This window comes from Melanerpes formicivorus, unplaced genomic scaffold (assembly GCF_026170545.1).
Source record: "Melanerpes formicivorus ecotype bairdi unplaced genomic scaffold, bMelFor1.0.p_v2 SCAF_1, whole genome shotgun sequence".
Lineage (NCBI taxonomy): Eukaryota > Metazoa > Chordata > Aves > Piciformes > Picidae > Melanerpes > Melanerpes formicivorus.
Window position 1 is genome coordinate 47,685,543 of NW_027142353.1, and position 17,128 is coordinate 47,702,670.

The following is a 17,128-nucleotide window of genomic DNA, read 5'->3' on the forward strand; positions in this document are numbered from 1 at the left end:
TGGAAAAGAGTCGCCAGAGCTCCTGTCCCCGCTCTGGGGGGGCAGCTCTTCCTTGCAGGAGCTGGGGGAGCAGCAGCAGCAGCAGCAGGAGTGGTGGGCCCCTGGGAACGAGGCCATGAGGCAGCAGGTGACAGCCCAGGAGATGCTGCAGAAGATGCCCTGCCTGCAGCCCCTGAGCTCCTGCCGTTCACCCCTGGGGCAGCAGCTGTTCTTCCTTGGAGGAGGCAGCCAAGGTGAGGAGCCAGGAGGCCACAAGCCTGCAGGAAATGCTGGCTGCCATGCCCCCTGCGCAGCACGTGGACTCCTTGCCAGCCCTGAGCTCCCTCACTGAAATGCTCCTCCAAGCCTGGCAATGCTAGAATGGTTATGAAGAATAGGAATAGACCATAGTGACAGGGCTTGAAGGGAGATGAACACAAATAAGGATTAGAGCCATTGATAATAGGAAACTAGTAGTGAGGACAGTTGCTAATAACAAGTTAAGTTAGGAATGAGTTAAGTTAGGAATGAGTTAAGTTAGGAGTGAGGAATAGGTAGAATTAGAGTAAGTTTGGAGTACTTTTAAATAGAGGAAGCTGTTTGTAAGTTGATAGGTTAATAAGGTCTCTCTTCTGGTTTGGATGATTTAGGACTACTTCTATGTGCTGGCATTTCAAAAGAGCTCTCTCTGCAATGTAACATCTTTCTTTTTGCCTCTCTTCCAGACATGCATGTGATGGTTTAACAGAGCCTTGTAGTTTCTCATAGATTTCTAGTGTTAGCACAGGTAGGCTCAAGAGGTTAGCATAGGGATATTATGGGATGTTTTGGTCTTTTCTTTATACTAGGAATAGTGCTTTAAGATAAGGATGCTGCCAAGATTTAGAAGCCTAGAAAAGTTGTTCTTAGAATACATTACAGGCAAAAGTGACAGGATTGGGTTTGGCCCCAGGCACTGAGATTTCACCAGAAGCATTTGAGATCAGGTACTAACTCTCTAGAGCAGATCCATCAAAAGTTTCTCCTGGATTTCTAGTGTCAGCATAGGTAAGATCCAAGAGTTTAGAATCAGGGATATTCGAGGATGTTTGGGTCTTTTCTTGATGTTAATAAGAGCGTCCCCTGAAGGGTCAAACCACCCAACATGCCCTAGCCTAGGCAATGGGCTCAGCACCTGCAAATGTGCTAAGCTGGACACTTCCTGGGGTCCAGAGGGTCAAGGCCAATGCAGAGCACGTGTGAGTAACCTTGTCAGCACCACCTGTGCATGTTGAAGCCTGGACGCTGCCTGGGGTCCAGAGAAACGTGTACCACGTGTGATGAACGCTGCGACCCAGCTGTGAACTCTGTGCACCCCTGGCCATGTCTGGATACGCCCCATCCTAGAGGTCCAGCTATCAGGTCTCTGTGTCAGAAAAGGCCACTAATTGCCTTGGGACAGCACTTCCAGCAGCCAAGAAGGCAGGCAACTGGCCTGCTTCTCACCCAGCAAGCAACAAGGGCCAAAGGCTGCCCGAGTAGCATCTGAAGAACCTGTCCTAACAGGCAACAACTCCACCCAGGCCTTGCACCTGGACCAAGGCAGAAAGGGGAAGAGCTCCAAGAGAACTGAATGCCAGAAGGGGCTACAGCCCAGCAATGGAGCACACAAGGGGGAGGCCTCCTAGCCCTCTCCCAAGCCAAGGGCAAGCTCCAGCTTGTGAAGTGGGCACGACAAGAGAGAGGCCTGCTGGCCCTCTCTGAGCCAAGGCCTGCTCCAATTAGAGCCACAGCATCTGGGAAGATACCAGGAAGAGGAGCGAGTTCGAGAGCCCCCGGCTCATCTGCCACGGAATCCCATTTGGGGGAAAACCACAGAGCACAGCCCCTGCATTTCCAGGTTGAGTTGCTCTACTGGAGATGTTAGAGCTGTGCTTCAATCATTTCACTGCCTTTCTATGTGGAATGCAGTACCCACAACCGCCTAGAACCGGGACCTGTGCTTTGTGCCTGCGTCCCGGCGGTGTTTGAAGATAGCACCGCCCCAGAGATGACAGAACCCAAACAAATAGACATCTGCATCACACGAGGGGGCAGCGGGCAGGGTATTCCACGGCAGGATACCTTCACGAGACAAATTGTGCCTCGGGGCCTTGGAGTTGGAACGGGCAACGGAAAACTGCAAACATCCAAATGGCCTTCTTGAGAACCTGGCCGAAAGCTCCAGCGAGCCAGGCAGCAACCATGCTGTAACGGTGGGTGCTGGGAGAGCGTCAGCACTGCATGGATTGGGAAACAAAGGGGCAAAGATTCAGGTTGATAAGGAAAAGGCTCAGTCCTATGCTGAAAAGCTTCTTTCTTTGGAACGAGAAGGAAAAGGTGAAAGGGCACTGAGCCGGAGACTTCACCATGGAGTTGCCATGCAAAGCAAACGGGCTGAAGCTTTCAAAGCACAACGGGACGCGGCTAAGTTCTTGCCGCCGACTTCTCCCCTTGACGGGCGGCCAGAACCGCGACCGCGCAGAGCGACCTTGCAAGTCCCAAGCCTGGAAGCAACTGTTGCAGGCACCGCAGAGCGGGACAGAAACCCCAAGAGCGCTGGAGGAAAGACAGCGGCCACAGCCTGCGAGCCCGAGGAAGCTGCTCGAGGGGTTCTGTGCCGGAGCCTGAGACCTGCTTACCCCAGCGGGGAGAGAAGCCGCCAAGACGCGGCAAGGCCGGCCCGAGGAGCCGTGAGAAACTCAGCCGGCAAGCGGGACTCAGCCGAATGGCGAGAAAGCAAGTCCGCCACCGAAGCAGGCGAAAAGCCCCCGAACGGCGTCGGCACCCTGAGCCGCCAAAGGAAAAGCCTCGGAGCCGCAGCCCGATGTCACCCGCTAGGAGCTCCAGAAAGAAAGGGCAACTCTCTACAGCCGGTGGCGCGAACTGCAGCCTGGAAGAGCTTCGAAGCCCTGAGCTCCTCCCCGCCGCGCAAAACGTGTGTCAGGCAGGAAAAAGCCGCCTCGCAGAAATACTCTCCCAAGCCCGACTGCAGCTCCCAGCAAGACGCCGCGGAAGGAAAGCAGGAGCGTCCCGTTCTCAAGCAGCTGAAGAGCTCCCGAGCCCTGAGCGGAGCGCGTCGTGACGGAGGAACGCCCTTTGGGATCGACGGGGACCGCCGCAACTCCGCCTGCCAGGAAGCAGCAGGGGTGCCGAGCAAGAACGTCCCGCGCCGCCACTGCGGTGTCTCCAAAGCCACGGTCCAGCCCCGAGCGGAACGGCAGCTGCACCACAAAGACAACGGGACGCGACTCTGATCGTAGCAGCCGGCAGCCACCAAGGCGTCGCAGCCAGAGCCGCCAGTTCCACAGGGACTCCTCATCATAGCCGTGCAGAGTTCTGCCAGCAAGCAATTGCATTGGGCATGCTGCTGTTTTGTCCCCTACAGATCCTCGGTGATACCAGCAAGAAAAACCCAGCCCTGTCGTGAGCTGCAGAGCTCCACTCCTCCGCCTGGGACTGCAGCCATTGCAGCCGACGAGGCAGAAAGGGACGCCGAGGGGAAAGGCCCCTGGGAACCCCACAGCCACCTGCATCTTCACACAACGCTGCCACACCCAGATGGGATTGTTCTGCTCACAGGGATTGGCCTCTGCCTCGCCCTCATAGCCCTTTGCCACCAGATCAGGCAGAGGAGGCTCCACGTTAACAAGCAGGTGGAAGGGCTGGGACCCAACAAGCCTCTCCTACCATGGTCCAAGGGCAAGACCGCATTGGCCTCTGGGTTTGCCACCAAGAACAACCTTGAGCTCCGCTCTTGGCTGCAACCCAGCAGGCGCCGAGTGGGGGAGACACAGCCACAGCAGACCTTGCCATGAGTGAGGGATGGATGGATTTCTCAGCTGCAAAGAGAGCCATCCGGGAGAGGAGAACAGGCCAAGCAGCCTGTGGTTGGCACAAGCCCCATGCCCCTCAAGTCCCCTGCCTGGGAGGAGGATGGCCAAATGAAGGCTAACTGCAGTGAAGGCTGTGCCTGCAAAGCCCAAAGTCAACCAGCCTAAGACTCATCCTATGCTAGGGGGACTGATCACGTGACAATGAAAGCAGGAGACATCTAAATTGGGACTGGAGTTGGACTCCAAGCCCTGTGTGCCAGCCTGTGGGCTCCCTGTCCTCGCCCACCTCTCTCTTTGGGAGCAGCAGCTTTGCCTTGGAGGAGCCAGGGAGATGCCCTGCGGCGTGCCCCTGGGCTCCATGTTGCCCTTCCCCAAAGGAAGAGGCAGCTTCTGTAAAGAGTTGAGCAAATAAAGCAGATCTACAGAGAATCTCTGTCCCTTGTTGCCTTCAGGGGGAGCATCGTGGGGAAGGATGAGGGAGGGAGAGGCTGAGGGACTCAGGGCCTTCTTTGCCTCAGTCTTTAGTTGCAGGAGCAGCTGCTGGCTGCATCCCCGGAGCTGGAGCTCAGATCCTGGGGTGCAGGGTTGCTCTGGGAATAGCCTTTTGTGGTTCTGCTCCCTTTTATGGCTCCAGGGATGGGGCATCTACCACCTCTCTGGGCAGCCTAGGACAGGGCCTCACCAACATCTCTTCCAGCCTGAATCTCAAAGAGGTTTGAGTTCTCAACCATCACCCCTTGTCCTGTCCCAACAGGCCCTGCTCAAGAGTCTGTCCCCACTTTTCTTCTCAGCCCCTTCAAGTCCCCTCCCTGCCCCTGCTGCCTTTACAAGGATCAGGCCGAGCCTCACATCTCCTCTGCTAGGGCTGTTTATCACTTGGCTAAAGGAATTTGCCCTCCCCCATCTCCAGGAGCCTCCTAGGTGGCCTACAAATCACCACAATAATGTTCCAGCAGATGCTTTGATGCTTGAGGTCATAGAATCTTAGACAGGCCCAGGCCAGAAGGCACCTCCAAATCCAGCCTCCCATCCTACACTCCATGGGATGGCATCAGCTTCCACCCCTAAGTTCCAGGGGGACATTTCAACTCCTCCTGAGGCCCTCAAATCTTCCTCCACCAGCCAGGAGAGGGCCAAGGGAGCTGCTGAGTGTGGCCATGGTGGGGGGGTGGTATCCAAGGCATGACGTCACGATGGAGGGTGTGTCTGCCTTATGATGTCACAAAGGGTGGGGCTCTGCCTGCAGCTATAAAGGGCTGGCAAGGCCCAGGGGCAGCAGGCAGTTGGTGCCAGGGTCTGGTGTTCTCTCAGCAGACTGCAGCCTCTGCCACCCCCAGTGGTGTTGGGCGAGCCTGTGTCTGGAGAGCCAGAAGGCCACTGGGAATCTCTTCACTGAGTGCTTTTGGGGGGCACTGGGAGCGTCTCAGCCACAGCAGAGCTCTGTGCTGTGGAGCACTCTCCAACATCTCAACCATGGCCCTCATCTCACTCTTAGTGCCAATTCTCGTTCTCTCTGTCACAATGAACATCTTGGTAGGTCGCTGCTGCACGGTGGGGCATGGCGGGGAGGGGTGGTGCTGGGAGGTGCTGCAGCCTCACACAGCTTCTGGGGGTTCTTGCAGGGTTGGTGGGAGAAGAAGATCAAGAAGGAGAAGAAGCAGAAGAAAGCTGAAGCCAAAGCTAAGCTGAAGGCGGAAAAAAAATCGAAGCGTGCAAAAAAGGACTCCAAAAAAGCTGACCTGGAGGAGCAGAGAGGTGAGGAGCAGCAGGAGGGATGAGGAGCCAGAGGGGAGGGAGGAAGAGCCAGAGGGGAGGGGTGAGGAGCAGAGGGATGAGTGTCCTCAGCAGCCTGCAGCCTGACACCCCACAGCAAGCCAGAGCAGCTGCTCACTGCATCTCTTCTTCTCTCTTTAGCTTCTCGCCAGGTTCCTGGACAAGAGAAGGAGCCGAGGCTGACCTGGGGGATGCTACGGTGAGTGCCGGGGAAGTGCCCCAGATGCTAGCTCAGACCCTCCCCCCTTGCTTTGCCCCTTAGCTCCAGCTCCAGAAGCAGGTGCTGCCCGTGGCTCCTCCCAGAGGGGCCCAGGGTTCAGCGAGGTCTCCTCTGTCTCCCCTGCAGGGCACAAGAGCAGGCAGCACGCAGGGACCAGCAGCTCGTACAGGAGATGCCCGATGAGTTGGATAAGGAAATGGAAAGCAGCCGCCAGGAGGTCCGGTCCCCAGACCGGGCAGGCAGCTCTACTAGCTTGCATGAGCTGGTGGAGCAGCAAAGGAAGGAGTCATGGGGCCCTGGGAACGAGGCCATGACGGAGAAGATGACAGCCCGGGAGGTGCTGAACATGCAGAACACGCCCCGCCCGCTACAGCTGAGCTCCTCCGATTCACTCTCGGACAGCGACCAAGAAGCCTTGGAGCAGAAGCCAGCCAAGGTGGGGAGCCAGGAGCCCACAGCTGTGCAGGAGATGTCGGCTGCATCCTCCCCAAGCTCCAAAACGCCCCTCCAGTCCCCTGAGCTATGGGAAGAGCCTGGCAAAGAGGAGAGCCAGGCCAGGAGCCAATTGGGGGAGGCCGGCAGAGAGAAGAGCAGCAGCCCGGCCATGAGCCAACGGAGCAAGACTGGCAAAGAGCAGAGCCAGGCCAGCAGACAGCAGCAGCAGCCTGGGGCTGCAACCCCCCAGGCACGGAAACAAAAGGCCCAGAAGCCAAGGAGCAGCCCAGGGAAGAAGCTCCGGAAGTGCCTGGCTCAGATCTGGTTGTGCCTGAAGTGCTGCTTCTGCAGCTGCTTCTGCCCCTGTTTGCTGCACCGGGCTCAGAAGAGGAACAGACTCCCCTAGCGGCCAGCTAGGGGGGTGGGGGGGTTGGGGGGGTGCGGTGTGGGGGGTACCCGGTGGACTGGAGAAATGGCCAGCTGGGGTGCCAGGAAGTTCTTCAGCAAAGGCAAAGTGGTGTCCCTGCTGCTTCCCACTGCCTGCCTCTGCCACCCCCCAGCATCCTGTCTCTGGAGAGCCAGAAGGCCACTGGGGACCTTCACTGAGTGCTATTGGTGGGGACTGGCAGTGCCTCAACCACAGCAGAGCTGTGCTGTGCAGCACTCTGCAACGTCTCCACCACGATATTCCACGTCCCGGTGTTCTTCATGCCCTTGGGCATAGTCCCTGACGTTCTGCAGACCTGGGTAGGTAACTGCTGTGCTGTGGGGTGCTGTGGGGTGGTGCTGGGAGGGAGGTGTTCCAAACTCACCCAGCTTCTTCTGGGGGTGCTTGCAGAACTGGTGCAAAACAAAGTTCAAGTGTCAGAGGAAGCAGCAGCAAGCTGCAGCCAAGGCTCAGCTGAAGGCTGGAAAGAAATCAAAGCGTCCAAAGGATGTGGCAAGAACTCATCTGGAGGGGAGAGGTGAGGAGCAGAAGGGTGGGGAGCAGAGGGATGAGTGTCCCCAGCAGCCTGCAATAATGGCTGACGCCCCACAGCAAGCCAGAGCAGCTGCTCACTCCATCTCTTCTCCCTTTAGCTTCTCCCCAGGTTCCTGGATAAGAGAATGGAGCGAGGCTGACCTGGGGGATGCTATGGTGAGTGCTGGGGAAGTCCCCCAGATGCTACCTCCGACCCTCACCCCTTTGCTCTGCCCCTTAGCTCCAGCTCAGGAAGCAGGTGCTGCCCGTGGCTCCTCCCAGAGGGGCCAGGGTTCAGCGAGGTCTCCTCTGTCTCTTCTGCAGGGCACAAGAGCAGGCAGCACGCAGGGACCAGCAGCTCCTACAGGAGATGCTTGGACGACTTGGAGAAGTCAATGGAAAAGAGTCGCCAGAGCTCCTGTCCCCGCTCTGGGGGGGCAGCTCTTCCTTGCAGGAGCTGGGGGAGCAGCAGCAGCAGCAGCAGGAGTGGTGGGCCCCTGGGAACGAGGCCATGAGGCAGCAGGTGACAGCCCAGGAGATGCTGCAGAAGATGCCCTGCCTGCAGCCCCTGAGCTCCTGCCGTTCACCCTGGGGCAGCAGCTGTTCTTCCTTGGAGGAGGCAGCCAAGGTGAGGAGCCAGGAGGCCACAAGCCTGCAGGAAATGCTGGCTGCCATGCCCCCTGCGCAGCACGTGGACTCCTTGCCAGCCCTGAGCTCCCTCACTGAAATGCTCCTCCAAGCCTGGCAATGCTAGAATGGTTATGAAGAATAGGAATAGACCATAGTGACAGGGCTTGAAGGGAGATGAACACAAGTAAGGATTAGAGCCATTGATAATAGGAAACTAGTAGTGAGGACAGTTGCTAATAACAAGTTAAGTTAGGAATGAGTTAAGTTAGGAATGAGTTAAGTTAGGAGTGAGGAATAGGTAGAATTAGAGTAAGTTTGGAGTACTTTTAAATAGAGGAAGCTGTTTGTAAGTTGATAGGTTAATAAGGTCTCTCTTCTGGTTTGGATGATTTAGGACTACTTCTATGTGCTGGCATTTCAAAAGAGCTCTCTCTGCAATGTAACATCTTTCTTTTTGCCTCTCTTCCAGACATGCATGTGATGGTTTAACAGAGCCTTGTAGTTTCTCATAGATTTCTAGTGTTAGCACAGGTAGGCTCAAGAGGTTAGCATAGGGATATTATGGGATGTTTTGGTCTTTTCTTTATACTAGGAATAGTGCTTTAAGATAAGGATGCTGCCAAGATTTAGAAGCCTAGAAAAGTTGTTCTTAGAATACATTACAGGCAAAAGTGACAGGATTGGGTTTGGCCCCAGGCACTGAGATTTCACCAGAAGCATTTGAGATCAGGTACTAACTCTCTAGAGCAGATCCATCAAAAGTTTCTCCTGGATTTCTAGTGTCAGCATAGGTAAGATCCAAGAGTTTAGAATCAGGGATATTCGAGGATGTTTGGGTCTTTTCTTGATGTTAATAAGAGCGTCCCCTGAAGGGTCAAACCACCCAACATGCCCTAGCCTAGGCAATGGGCTCAGCACCTGCAAATGTGCTAAGCTGGACACTTCCTGGGGTCCAGAGGGTCAAGGCCAATGCAGAGCACGTGTGAGTAACCTTGTCAGCACCACCTGTGCATGTTGAAGCCTGGACGCTGCCTGGGGTCCAGAGAAACGTGTACCACGTGTGATGAACGCTGCGACCCAGCTGTGAACTCTGTGCACCCCTGGCCATGTCTGGATACGCCCCATCCTAGAGGTCCAGCTATCAGGTCTCTGTGTCAGAAAAGGCCACTAACTGCCTTGGGACAGCACTTCCAGCAGCCAAGAAGGCAGGCAACTGGCCTGCTTCTCACCCAGCAAGCAACAAGGGCCAAAGGCTGCCCGAGTAGCATCTGAAGAACCTGTCCTAACAGGCAACAACTCCACCCAGGCCTTGCACCTGGACCAAGGCAGAAAGGGGAAGAGCTCCAAGAGAACTGAATGCCAGAAGGGGCTACAGCCCAGCAATGGAGCACACAAGGGGGAGGCCTCCTAGCCCTCTCCCAAGCCAAGGGCAAGCTCCAGCTTGTGAAGTGGGCACGACAAGAGAGAGGCCTGCTGGCCCTCTCTGAGCCAAGGCCTGCTCCAATTAGAGCCACAGCATCTGGGAAGATAGCAGGAAGAGGAGCGAGTTCGAGAGCCCCCGGCTCATCTGCCACGGAATCCCATTTGGGGGAAAACCACAGAGCACAGCCCCTGCATTTCCAGGTTGAGTTGCTCTACTGGAGATGTTAGAGCTGTGCTTCAATCATTTCACTGCCTTTCTATGTGGAATGCAGTACCCACAACCGCCTAGAACCGGGACCTGTGCTTTGTGCCTGCGTCCCGGCGGTGTTTGAAGATAGCACCGCCCCAGAGATGACAGAACCCAAACAAATAGACATCTGCATCACACGAGGGGGCAGCGGGCAGGGTATTCCACGGCAGGATACCTTCACGAGACAAATTGTGCCTCGGGGCCTTGGAGTTGGAACGGGCAACGGAAAACTGCAAACATCCAAATGGCCTTCTTGAGAACCTGGCCGAAAGCTCCAGCGAGCCAGGCAGCAACCATGCTGTAACGGTGGGTGCTGGGAGAGCGTCAGCACTGCATGGATTGGGAAACAAAGGGGCAAAGATTCAGGTTGATAAGGAAAAGGCTCAGTCCTATGCTGAAAAGCTTCTTTCTTTGGAACGAGAAGGAAAAGGTGAAAGGGCACTGAGCCGGAGACTTCACCATGGAGTTGCCATGCAAAGCAAACGGGCTGAAGCTTTCAAAGCACAACGGGACGCGGCTAAGTTCTTGCCGCCGACTTCTCCCCTTGACGGGCGGCCAGAACCGCGACCGCGCAGAGCGACCTTGCAAGTCCCAAGCCTGGAAGCAACTGTTGCAGGCACCGCAGAGCGGGACAGAAACCCCAAGAGCGCTGGAGGAAAGACAGCGGCCACAGCCTGCGAGCCCGAGGAAGCTGCTCGAGGGGTTCCGTGCCGGAGCCTGAGACCTGCTTACCCCAGCGGGGAGAGAAGCCGCCAAGACGCGGCAAGGCCGGCCCGAGGAGCCGTGAGAAACTCAGCCGGCAAGCGGGACTCAGCCGAATGGCGAGAAAGCAAGTCCGCCACCGAAGCAGGCGAAAAGCCCCCGAACGGCGTCGGCACCCTGAGCCGCCAAAGGAAAAGCCTCGGAGCCGCAGCCCGATGTCACCCGCTAGGAGCTCCAGAAAGAAAGGGCAACTCTCTACAGCCGGTGGCGCGAACTGCAGCCTGGAAGAGCTTCGAAGCCCTGAGCTCCTCCCCGCCGCGCAAAACGTGTGTCAGGCAGGAAAAAGCCGCCTCGCAGAAATACTCTCCCAAGCCCGACTGCAGCTCCCAGCAAGACGCCGCGGAAGGAAAGCAGGAGCGTCCCGTTCTCAAGCAGCTGAAGAGCTCCCGAGCCCTGAGCGGAGCGCGTCGTGACGGAGGAACGCCCTTTGGGATCGACGGGGACCGCCGCAACTCCGCCTGCCAGGAAGCAGCAGGGGTGCCGAGCAAGAACGTCCCGCGCCGCCACTGCGGTGTCTCCAAAGCCACGGTCCAGCCCCGAGCGGAACGGCAGCTGCACCACAAAGACAACGGGACGCGACTCTGATCGTAGCAGCCGGCAGCCACCAAGGCGTCGCAGCCAGAGCCGCCAGTTCCACAGGGACTCCTCATCATAGCCGTGCAGAGTTCTGCCAGCAAGCAATTGCATTGGGCATGCTGCTGTTTTGTCCCCTACAGATCCTCGGTGATACCAGCAAGAAAAACCCAGCCCTGTCGTGAGCTGCAGAGCTCCACTCCTCCGCCTGGGACTGCAGCCATTGCAGCCGACGAGGCAGAAAGGGACGCCGAGGGGAAAGGCCCCTGGGAACCCCACAGCCACCTGCATCTTCACACAACGCTGCCACACCCAGATGGGATTGTTCTGCTCACAGGGATTGGCCTCTGCCTCGCCCTCATAGCCCTTTGCCACCAGATCAGGCAGAGGAGGCTCCACGTTAACAAGCAGGTGGAAGGGCTGGGACCCAACAAGCCTCTCCTACCATGGTCCAAGGGCAAGACCGCATTGGCCTCTGGGTTTGCCACCAAGAACAACCTTGAGCTCCGCTCTTGGCTGCAACCCAGCAGGCGCCGAGTGGGGGAGACACAGCCACAGCAGACCTTGCCATGAGTGAGGGATGGATGGATTTCTCAGCTGCAAAGAGAGCCATCCGGGAGAGGAGAACAGGCCAAGCAGCCTGTGGTTGGCACAAGCCCCATGCCCCTCAAGTCCCCTGCCTGGGAGGAGGATGGCCAAATGAAGGCTAACTGCAGTGAAGGCTGTGCCTGCAAAGCCCAAAGTCAACCAGCCTAAGACTCATCCTATGCTAGGGGACTGATCACGTGACAATGAAAGCAGGAGACATCTAAATTGGGACTGGAGTTGGACTCCAAGCCCTGTGTGCCAGCCTGTGGGCTCCCTGTCCTCGCCCACCTCTCTCTTTGGGAGCAGCAGCTTTGCCTTGGAGGAGCCAGGGAGATGCCCTGCGGCGTGCCCCTGGGCTCCATGTTGCCCTTCCCCAAAGGAAGAGGCAGCTTCTGTAAAGAGTTGAGCAAATAAAGCAGATCTACAGAGAATCTCTGTCCCTTGTTGCCTTCAGGGGGAGCATCGTGGGGAAGGATGAGGGAGGGAGAGGCTGAGGGACTCAGGGCCTTCTTTGCCTCAGTCTTTAGTTGCAGGAGCAGCTGCTGGCTGCATCCCCGGAGCTGGAGCTCAGATCCTGGGGTGCAGGGTTGCTCTGGGAATAGCCTTTTGTGGTTCTGCTCCCTTTTATGGCTCCAGGGATGGGGCATCTACCACCTCTCTGGGCAGCCTAGGACAGGGCCTCACCAACATCTCTTCCAGCCTGAATCTCAAAGAGGTTTGAGTTCTCAACCATCACCCCTTGTCCTGTCCCAACAGGCCCTGCTCAAGAGTCTGTCCCCACTTTTCTTCTCAGCCCCTTCAAGTCCCCTCCCTGCCCCTGCTGCCTTTACAAGGATCAGGCCGAGCCTCACATCTCCTCTGCTAGGGCTGTTTATCACTTGGCTAAAGGAATTTGCCCTCCCCCATCTCCAGGAGCCTCCTAGGTGGCCTACAAATCACCACAATAATGTTCCAGCAGATGCTTTGATGCTTGAGGTCATAGAATCTTAGACAGGCCCAGGCCAGAAGGCACCTCCAAATCCAGCCTCCCATCCTACACTCCATGGGATGGCATCAGCTTCCACCCCTAAGTTCCAGGGGGACATTTCAACTCCTCCTGAGGCCCTCAAATCTTCCTCCACCAGCCAGGAGAGGGCCAAGGGAGCTGCTGAGTGTGGCCATGGTGGGGGGTGGTATCCAAGGCATGACGTCACGATGGAGGGTGTGTCTGCCTTATGATGTCACAAAGGGTGGGGCTCTGCCTGCAGCTATAAAGGGCTGGCAAGGCCCAGGGGCAGCAGGCAGTTGGTGCCAGGGTCTGGTGTTCTCTCAGCAGACTGCAGCCTCTGCCACCCCCAGTGGTGTTGGGCGAGCCTGTGTCTGGAGAGCCAGAAGGCCACTGGGAATCTCTTCACTGAGTGCTTTTGGGGGGCACTGGGAGCGTCTCAGCCACAGCAGAGCTCTGTGCTGTGGAGCACTCTCCAACATCTCAACCATGGCCCTCATCTCACTCTTAGTGCCAGTTCTCGTTCTCTCTGTCACAATGAACATCTTGGTAGGTCGCTGCTGCACGGTGGGGCATGGCGGGGAGGGGTGGTGCTGGGAGGTGCTGCAGCCTCACACAGCTTCTGGGGGTTCTTGCAGGGTTGGTGGGAGAAGAAGATCAAGAAGGAGAAGAAGCAGAAGAAAGCTGAAGCCAAAGCTAAGCTGAAGGCGGAAAAAAAATCGAAGCGTGCAAAAAAGGACTCCAAAAAAGCTGACCTGGAGGAGCAGAGAGGTGAGGAGCAGCAGGAGGGATGAGGAGCCAGAGGGGAGGGAGGAAGAGCCAGAGGGGAGGGGTGAGGAGCAGAGGGATGAGTGTCCTCAGCAGCCTGCAGCCTGACACCCCACAGCAAGCCAGAGCAGCTGCTCACTGCATCTCTTCTTCTCTCTTTAGCTTCTCGCCAGGTTCCTGGACAAGAGAAGGAGCCGAGGCTGACCTGGGGGATGCTACGGTGAGTGCCGGGGAAGTGCCCCAGATGCTAGCTCAGACCCTCCCCCCTTGCTTTGCCCCTTAGCTCCAGCTCCAGAAGCAGGTGCTGCCCGTGGCTCCTCCCAGAGGGGCCCAGGGTTCAGCGAGGTCTCCTCTGTCTCCCCTGCAGGGCACAAGAGCAGGCAGCACGCAGGGACCAGCAGCTCGTACAGGAGATGCCCGATGAGTTGGATAAGGAAATGGAAAGCAGCCGCCAGGAGGTCCGGTCCCCAGACCGGGCAGGCAGCTCTACTAGCTTGCATGAGCTGGTGGAGCAGCAAAGGAAGGAGTCATGGGGCCCTGGGAACGAGGCCATGACGGAGAAGATGACAGCCCGGGAGGTGCTGAACATGCAGAACACGCCCCGCCCGCTACAGCTGAGCTCCTCCGATTCACTCTCGGACAGCGACCAAGAAGCCTTGGAGCAGAAGCCAGCCAAGGTGGGGAGCCAGGAGCCCACAGCTGTGCAGGAGATGTCGGCTGCATCCTCCCCAAGCTCCAAAACGCCCCTCCAGTCCCCTGAGCTATGGGAAGAGCCTGGCAAAGAGGAGAGCCAGGCCAGGAGCCAATTGGGGGAGGCCGGCAGAGAGAAGAGCAGCAGCCCGGCCATGAGCCAACGGAGCAAGACTGGCAAAGAGCAGAGCCAGGCCAGCAGACAGCAGCAGCAGCCTGGGGCTGCAACCCCCCAGGCACGGAAACAAAAGGCCCAGAAGCCAAGGAGCAGCCCAGGGAAGAAGCTCCGGAAGTGCCTGGCTCAGATCTGGTTGTGCCTGAAGTGCTGCTTCTGCAGCTGCTTCTGCCCCTGTTTGCTGCACCGGGCTCAGAAGAGGAACAGACTCCCCTAGCGGCCAGCTAGGGGGGTGGGGGGGTTGGGGGGGTGCGGTGTGGGGGGTACCCGGTAGACTGGAGAAATGGCCAGCTGGGGTGCCAGGAAGTTCTTCAGCAAAGGCAAAGTGGTGTCCCTGCTGCTTCCCACTGCCTGCCTCTGCCACCCCCCAGCATCCTGTCTCTGGAGAGCCAGAAGGCCACTGGGGACCTTCACTGAGTGCTATTGGTGGGGACTGGCAGTGCCTCAACCACAGCAGAGCTGTGCTGTGCAGCACTCTGCAACGTCTCCACCACGATATTCCACGTCCCGGTGTTCTTCATGCCCTTGGGCATAGTCCCTGACGTTCTGCAGACCTGGGTAGGTAACTGCTGTGCTGTGGGGTGCTGTGGGGTGGTGCTGGGAGGGAGGTGTTCCAAACTCACCCAGCTTCTTCTGGGGGTGCTTGCAGAACTGGTGCAAAACAAAGTTCAAGTGTCAGAGGAAGCAGCAGCAAGCTGCAGCCAAGGCTCAGCTGAAGGCTGGAAAGAAATCAAAGCGTCCAAAGGATGCGGCAAGAACTCATCTGGAGGGCAGAGGTGAGGAGCAGAAGGGTGGGGAGCAGAGGGATGAGTGTCCCCAGCAGCCTGCAATAATGGCTGACGCCCCACAGCAAGCCAGAGCAGCTGCTCACTCCATCTCTTCTCCCTTTAGCTTCTCCCCAGGTTCCTGGATAAGAGAATGGAGCGAGGCTGACCTGGGGGATGCTATGGTGAGTGCTGGGGAAGTCCCCCAGATGCTACCTCCGACCCTCACCCCTTTGCTCTGCCCCTTAGCTCCAGCTCAGGAAGCAGGTGCTGCCCGTGGCTCCTCCCAGAGGGGCCAGGGTTCAGCGAGGTCTCCTCTGTCTCTTCTGCAGGGCACAAGAGCAGGCAGCACGCAGGGACCAGCAGCTCCTACAGGAGATGCTTGGACGACTTGGAGAAGTCAATGGAAAAGAGTCGCCAGAGCTCCTGTCCCCGCTCTGGGGGGGCAGCTCTTCCTTGCAGGAGCTGGGGGAGCAGCAGCAGCAGCAGCAGGAGTGGTGGGCCCCTGGGAACGAGGCCATGAGGCAGCAGGTGACAGCCCAGGAGATGCTGCAGAAGATGCCCTGCCTGCAGCCCCTGAGCTCCTGCCGTTCACCCTGGGGCAGCAGCTGTTCTTCCTTGGAGGAGGCAGCCAAGGTGAGGAGCCAGGAGGCCACAAGCCTGCAGGAAATGCTGGCTGCCATGCCCCCTGCGCAGCACGTGGACTCCTTGCCAGCCCTGAGCTCCCTCACTGAAATGCTCCTCCAAGCCTGGCAATGCTAGAATGGTTATGAAGAATAGGAATAGACCATAGTGACAGGGCTTGAAGGGAGATGAACACAAGTAAGGATTAGAGCCATTGATAATAGGAAACTAGTAGTGAGGACAGTTGCTAATAACAAGTTAAGTTAGGAATGAGTTAAGTTAGGAATGAGTTAAGTTAGGAGTGAGGAATAGGTAGAATTAGAGTAAGTTTGGAGTACTTTTAAATAGAGGAAGCTGTTTGTAAGTTGATAGGTTAATAAGGTCTCTCTTCTGGTTTGGATGATTTAGGACTACTTCTATGTGCTGGCATTTCAAAAGAGCTCTCTCTGCAATGTAACATCTTTCTTTTTGCCTCTCTTCCAGACATGCATGTGATGGTTTAACAGAGCCTTGTAGTTTCTCATAGATTTCTAGTGTTAGCACAGGTAGGCTCAAGAGGTTAGCATAGGGATATTATGGGATGTTTTGGTCTTTTCTTTATACTAGGAATAGTGCTTTAAGATAAGGATGCTGCCAAGATTTAGAAGCCTAGAAAAGTTGTTCTTAGAATACATTACAGGCAAAAGTGACAGGATTGGGTTTGGCCCCAGGCACTGAGATTTCACCAGAAGCATTTGAGATCAGGTACTAACTCTCTAGAGCAGATCCATCAAAAGTTTCTCCTGGATTTCTAGTGTCAGCATAGGTAAGATCCAAGAGTTTAGAATCAGGGATATTCGAGGATGTTTGGGTCTTTTCTTGATGTTAATAAGAGCGTCCCCTGAAGGGTCAAACCACCCAACATGCCCTAGCCTAGGCAATGGCCTCAGCACCTGCAAATGTGCTAAGCTGGACACTTCCTGGGGTCCAGAGGGTCAAGGCCAATGCAGAGCACGTGTGAGTAACCTTGTCAGCACCACCTGTGCATGTTGAAGCCTGGACGCTGCCTGGGGTCCAGAGAAACGTGTACCACGTGTGATGAACGCTGCGACCCAGCTGTGAACTCTGTGCACCCCTGGCCATGTCTGGATACGCCCCATCCTAGAGGTCCAGCTATCAGGTCTCTGTGTCAGAAAAGGCCACTAACTGCCTTGGGACAGCACTTCCAGCAGCCAAGAAGGCAGGCAACTGGCCTGCTTCTCACCCAGCAAGCAACAAGGGCCAAAGGCTGCCCGAGTAGCATCTGAAGAACCTGTCCTAACAGGCAACAACTCCACCCAGGCCTTGCACCTGGACCAAGGCAGAAAGGGGAAGAGCTCCAAGAGAACTGAATGCCAGAAGGGGCTACAGCCCAGCAATGGAGCACACAAGGGGGAGGCCTCCTAGCCCTCTCCCAAGCCAAGGGCAAGCTCCAGCTTGTGAAGTGGGCACGACAAGAGAGAGGCCTGCTGGCCCTCTCTGAGCCAAGGCCTGCTCCAATTAGAGCCACAGCATCTGGGAAGATAGCAGGAAGAGGAGCGAGTTCGAGAGCCCCCGGCTCATCTGCCACGGAATCCCATTTGGGGGAAAACCACAGAGCACAGCCCCTGCATTTCCAGGTTGAGTTGCTCTACTGGAGATGTTAGAGCTGTGCTTC

General features: G+C 56.8%; 1 protein-coding gene and 1 long non-coding RNA gene across 2 annotated transcripts; both read left to right on the plus strand.

The window, feature by feature from the left end:
- The first annotated feature begins 7,718 nt into the window (after window positions 1-7,718).
- On the plus strand, window positions 7,719-14,282 carry LOC137445354 (golgin subfamily A member 6-like protein 7). The gene is made up of 4 exons (XM_068147020.1): window positions 7,719-7,850; window positions 13,071-13,203; window positions 13,363-13,420; window positions 13,568-14,282. The coding sequence occupies exons 1-4, from the start codon at window positions 7,734-7,736 to the stop codon at window positions 14,280-14,282; spliced, it is 1,023 nt and encodes a 340-aa protein (XP_068003121.1). The 5' UTR covers window positions 7,719-7,733.
- Window positions 14,283-14,351: 69 nt separating this feature from the next.
- LOC137441911 (uncharacterized) lies at window positions 14,352-15,233 on the plus strand. Its single transcript, XR_010987534.1, has 4 exons — window positions 14,352-14,623; window positions 14,715-14,841; window positions 14,957-15,014; window positions 15,162-15,233. It is a non-coding gene; the product is annotated as an uncharacterized lncRNA (long non-coding RNA).
- The last annotated feature ends 1,895 nt before the right edge of the window (window positions 15,234-17,128 follow it).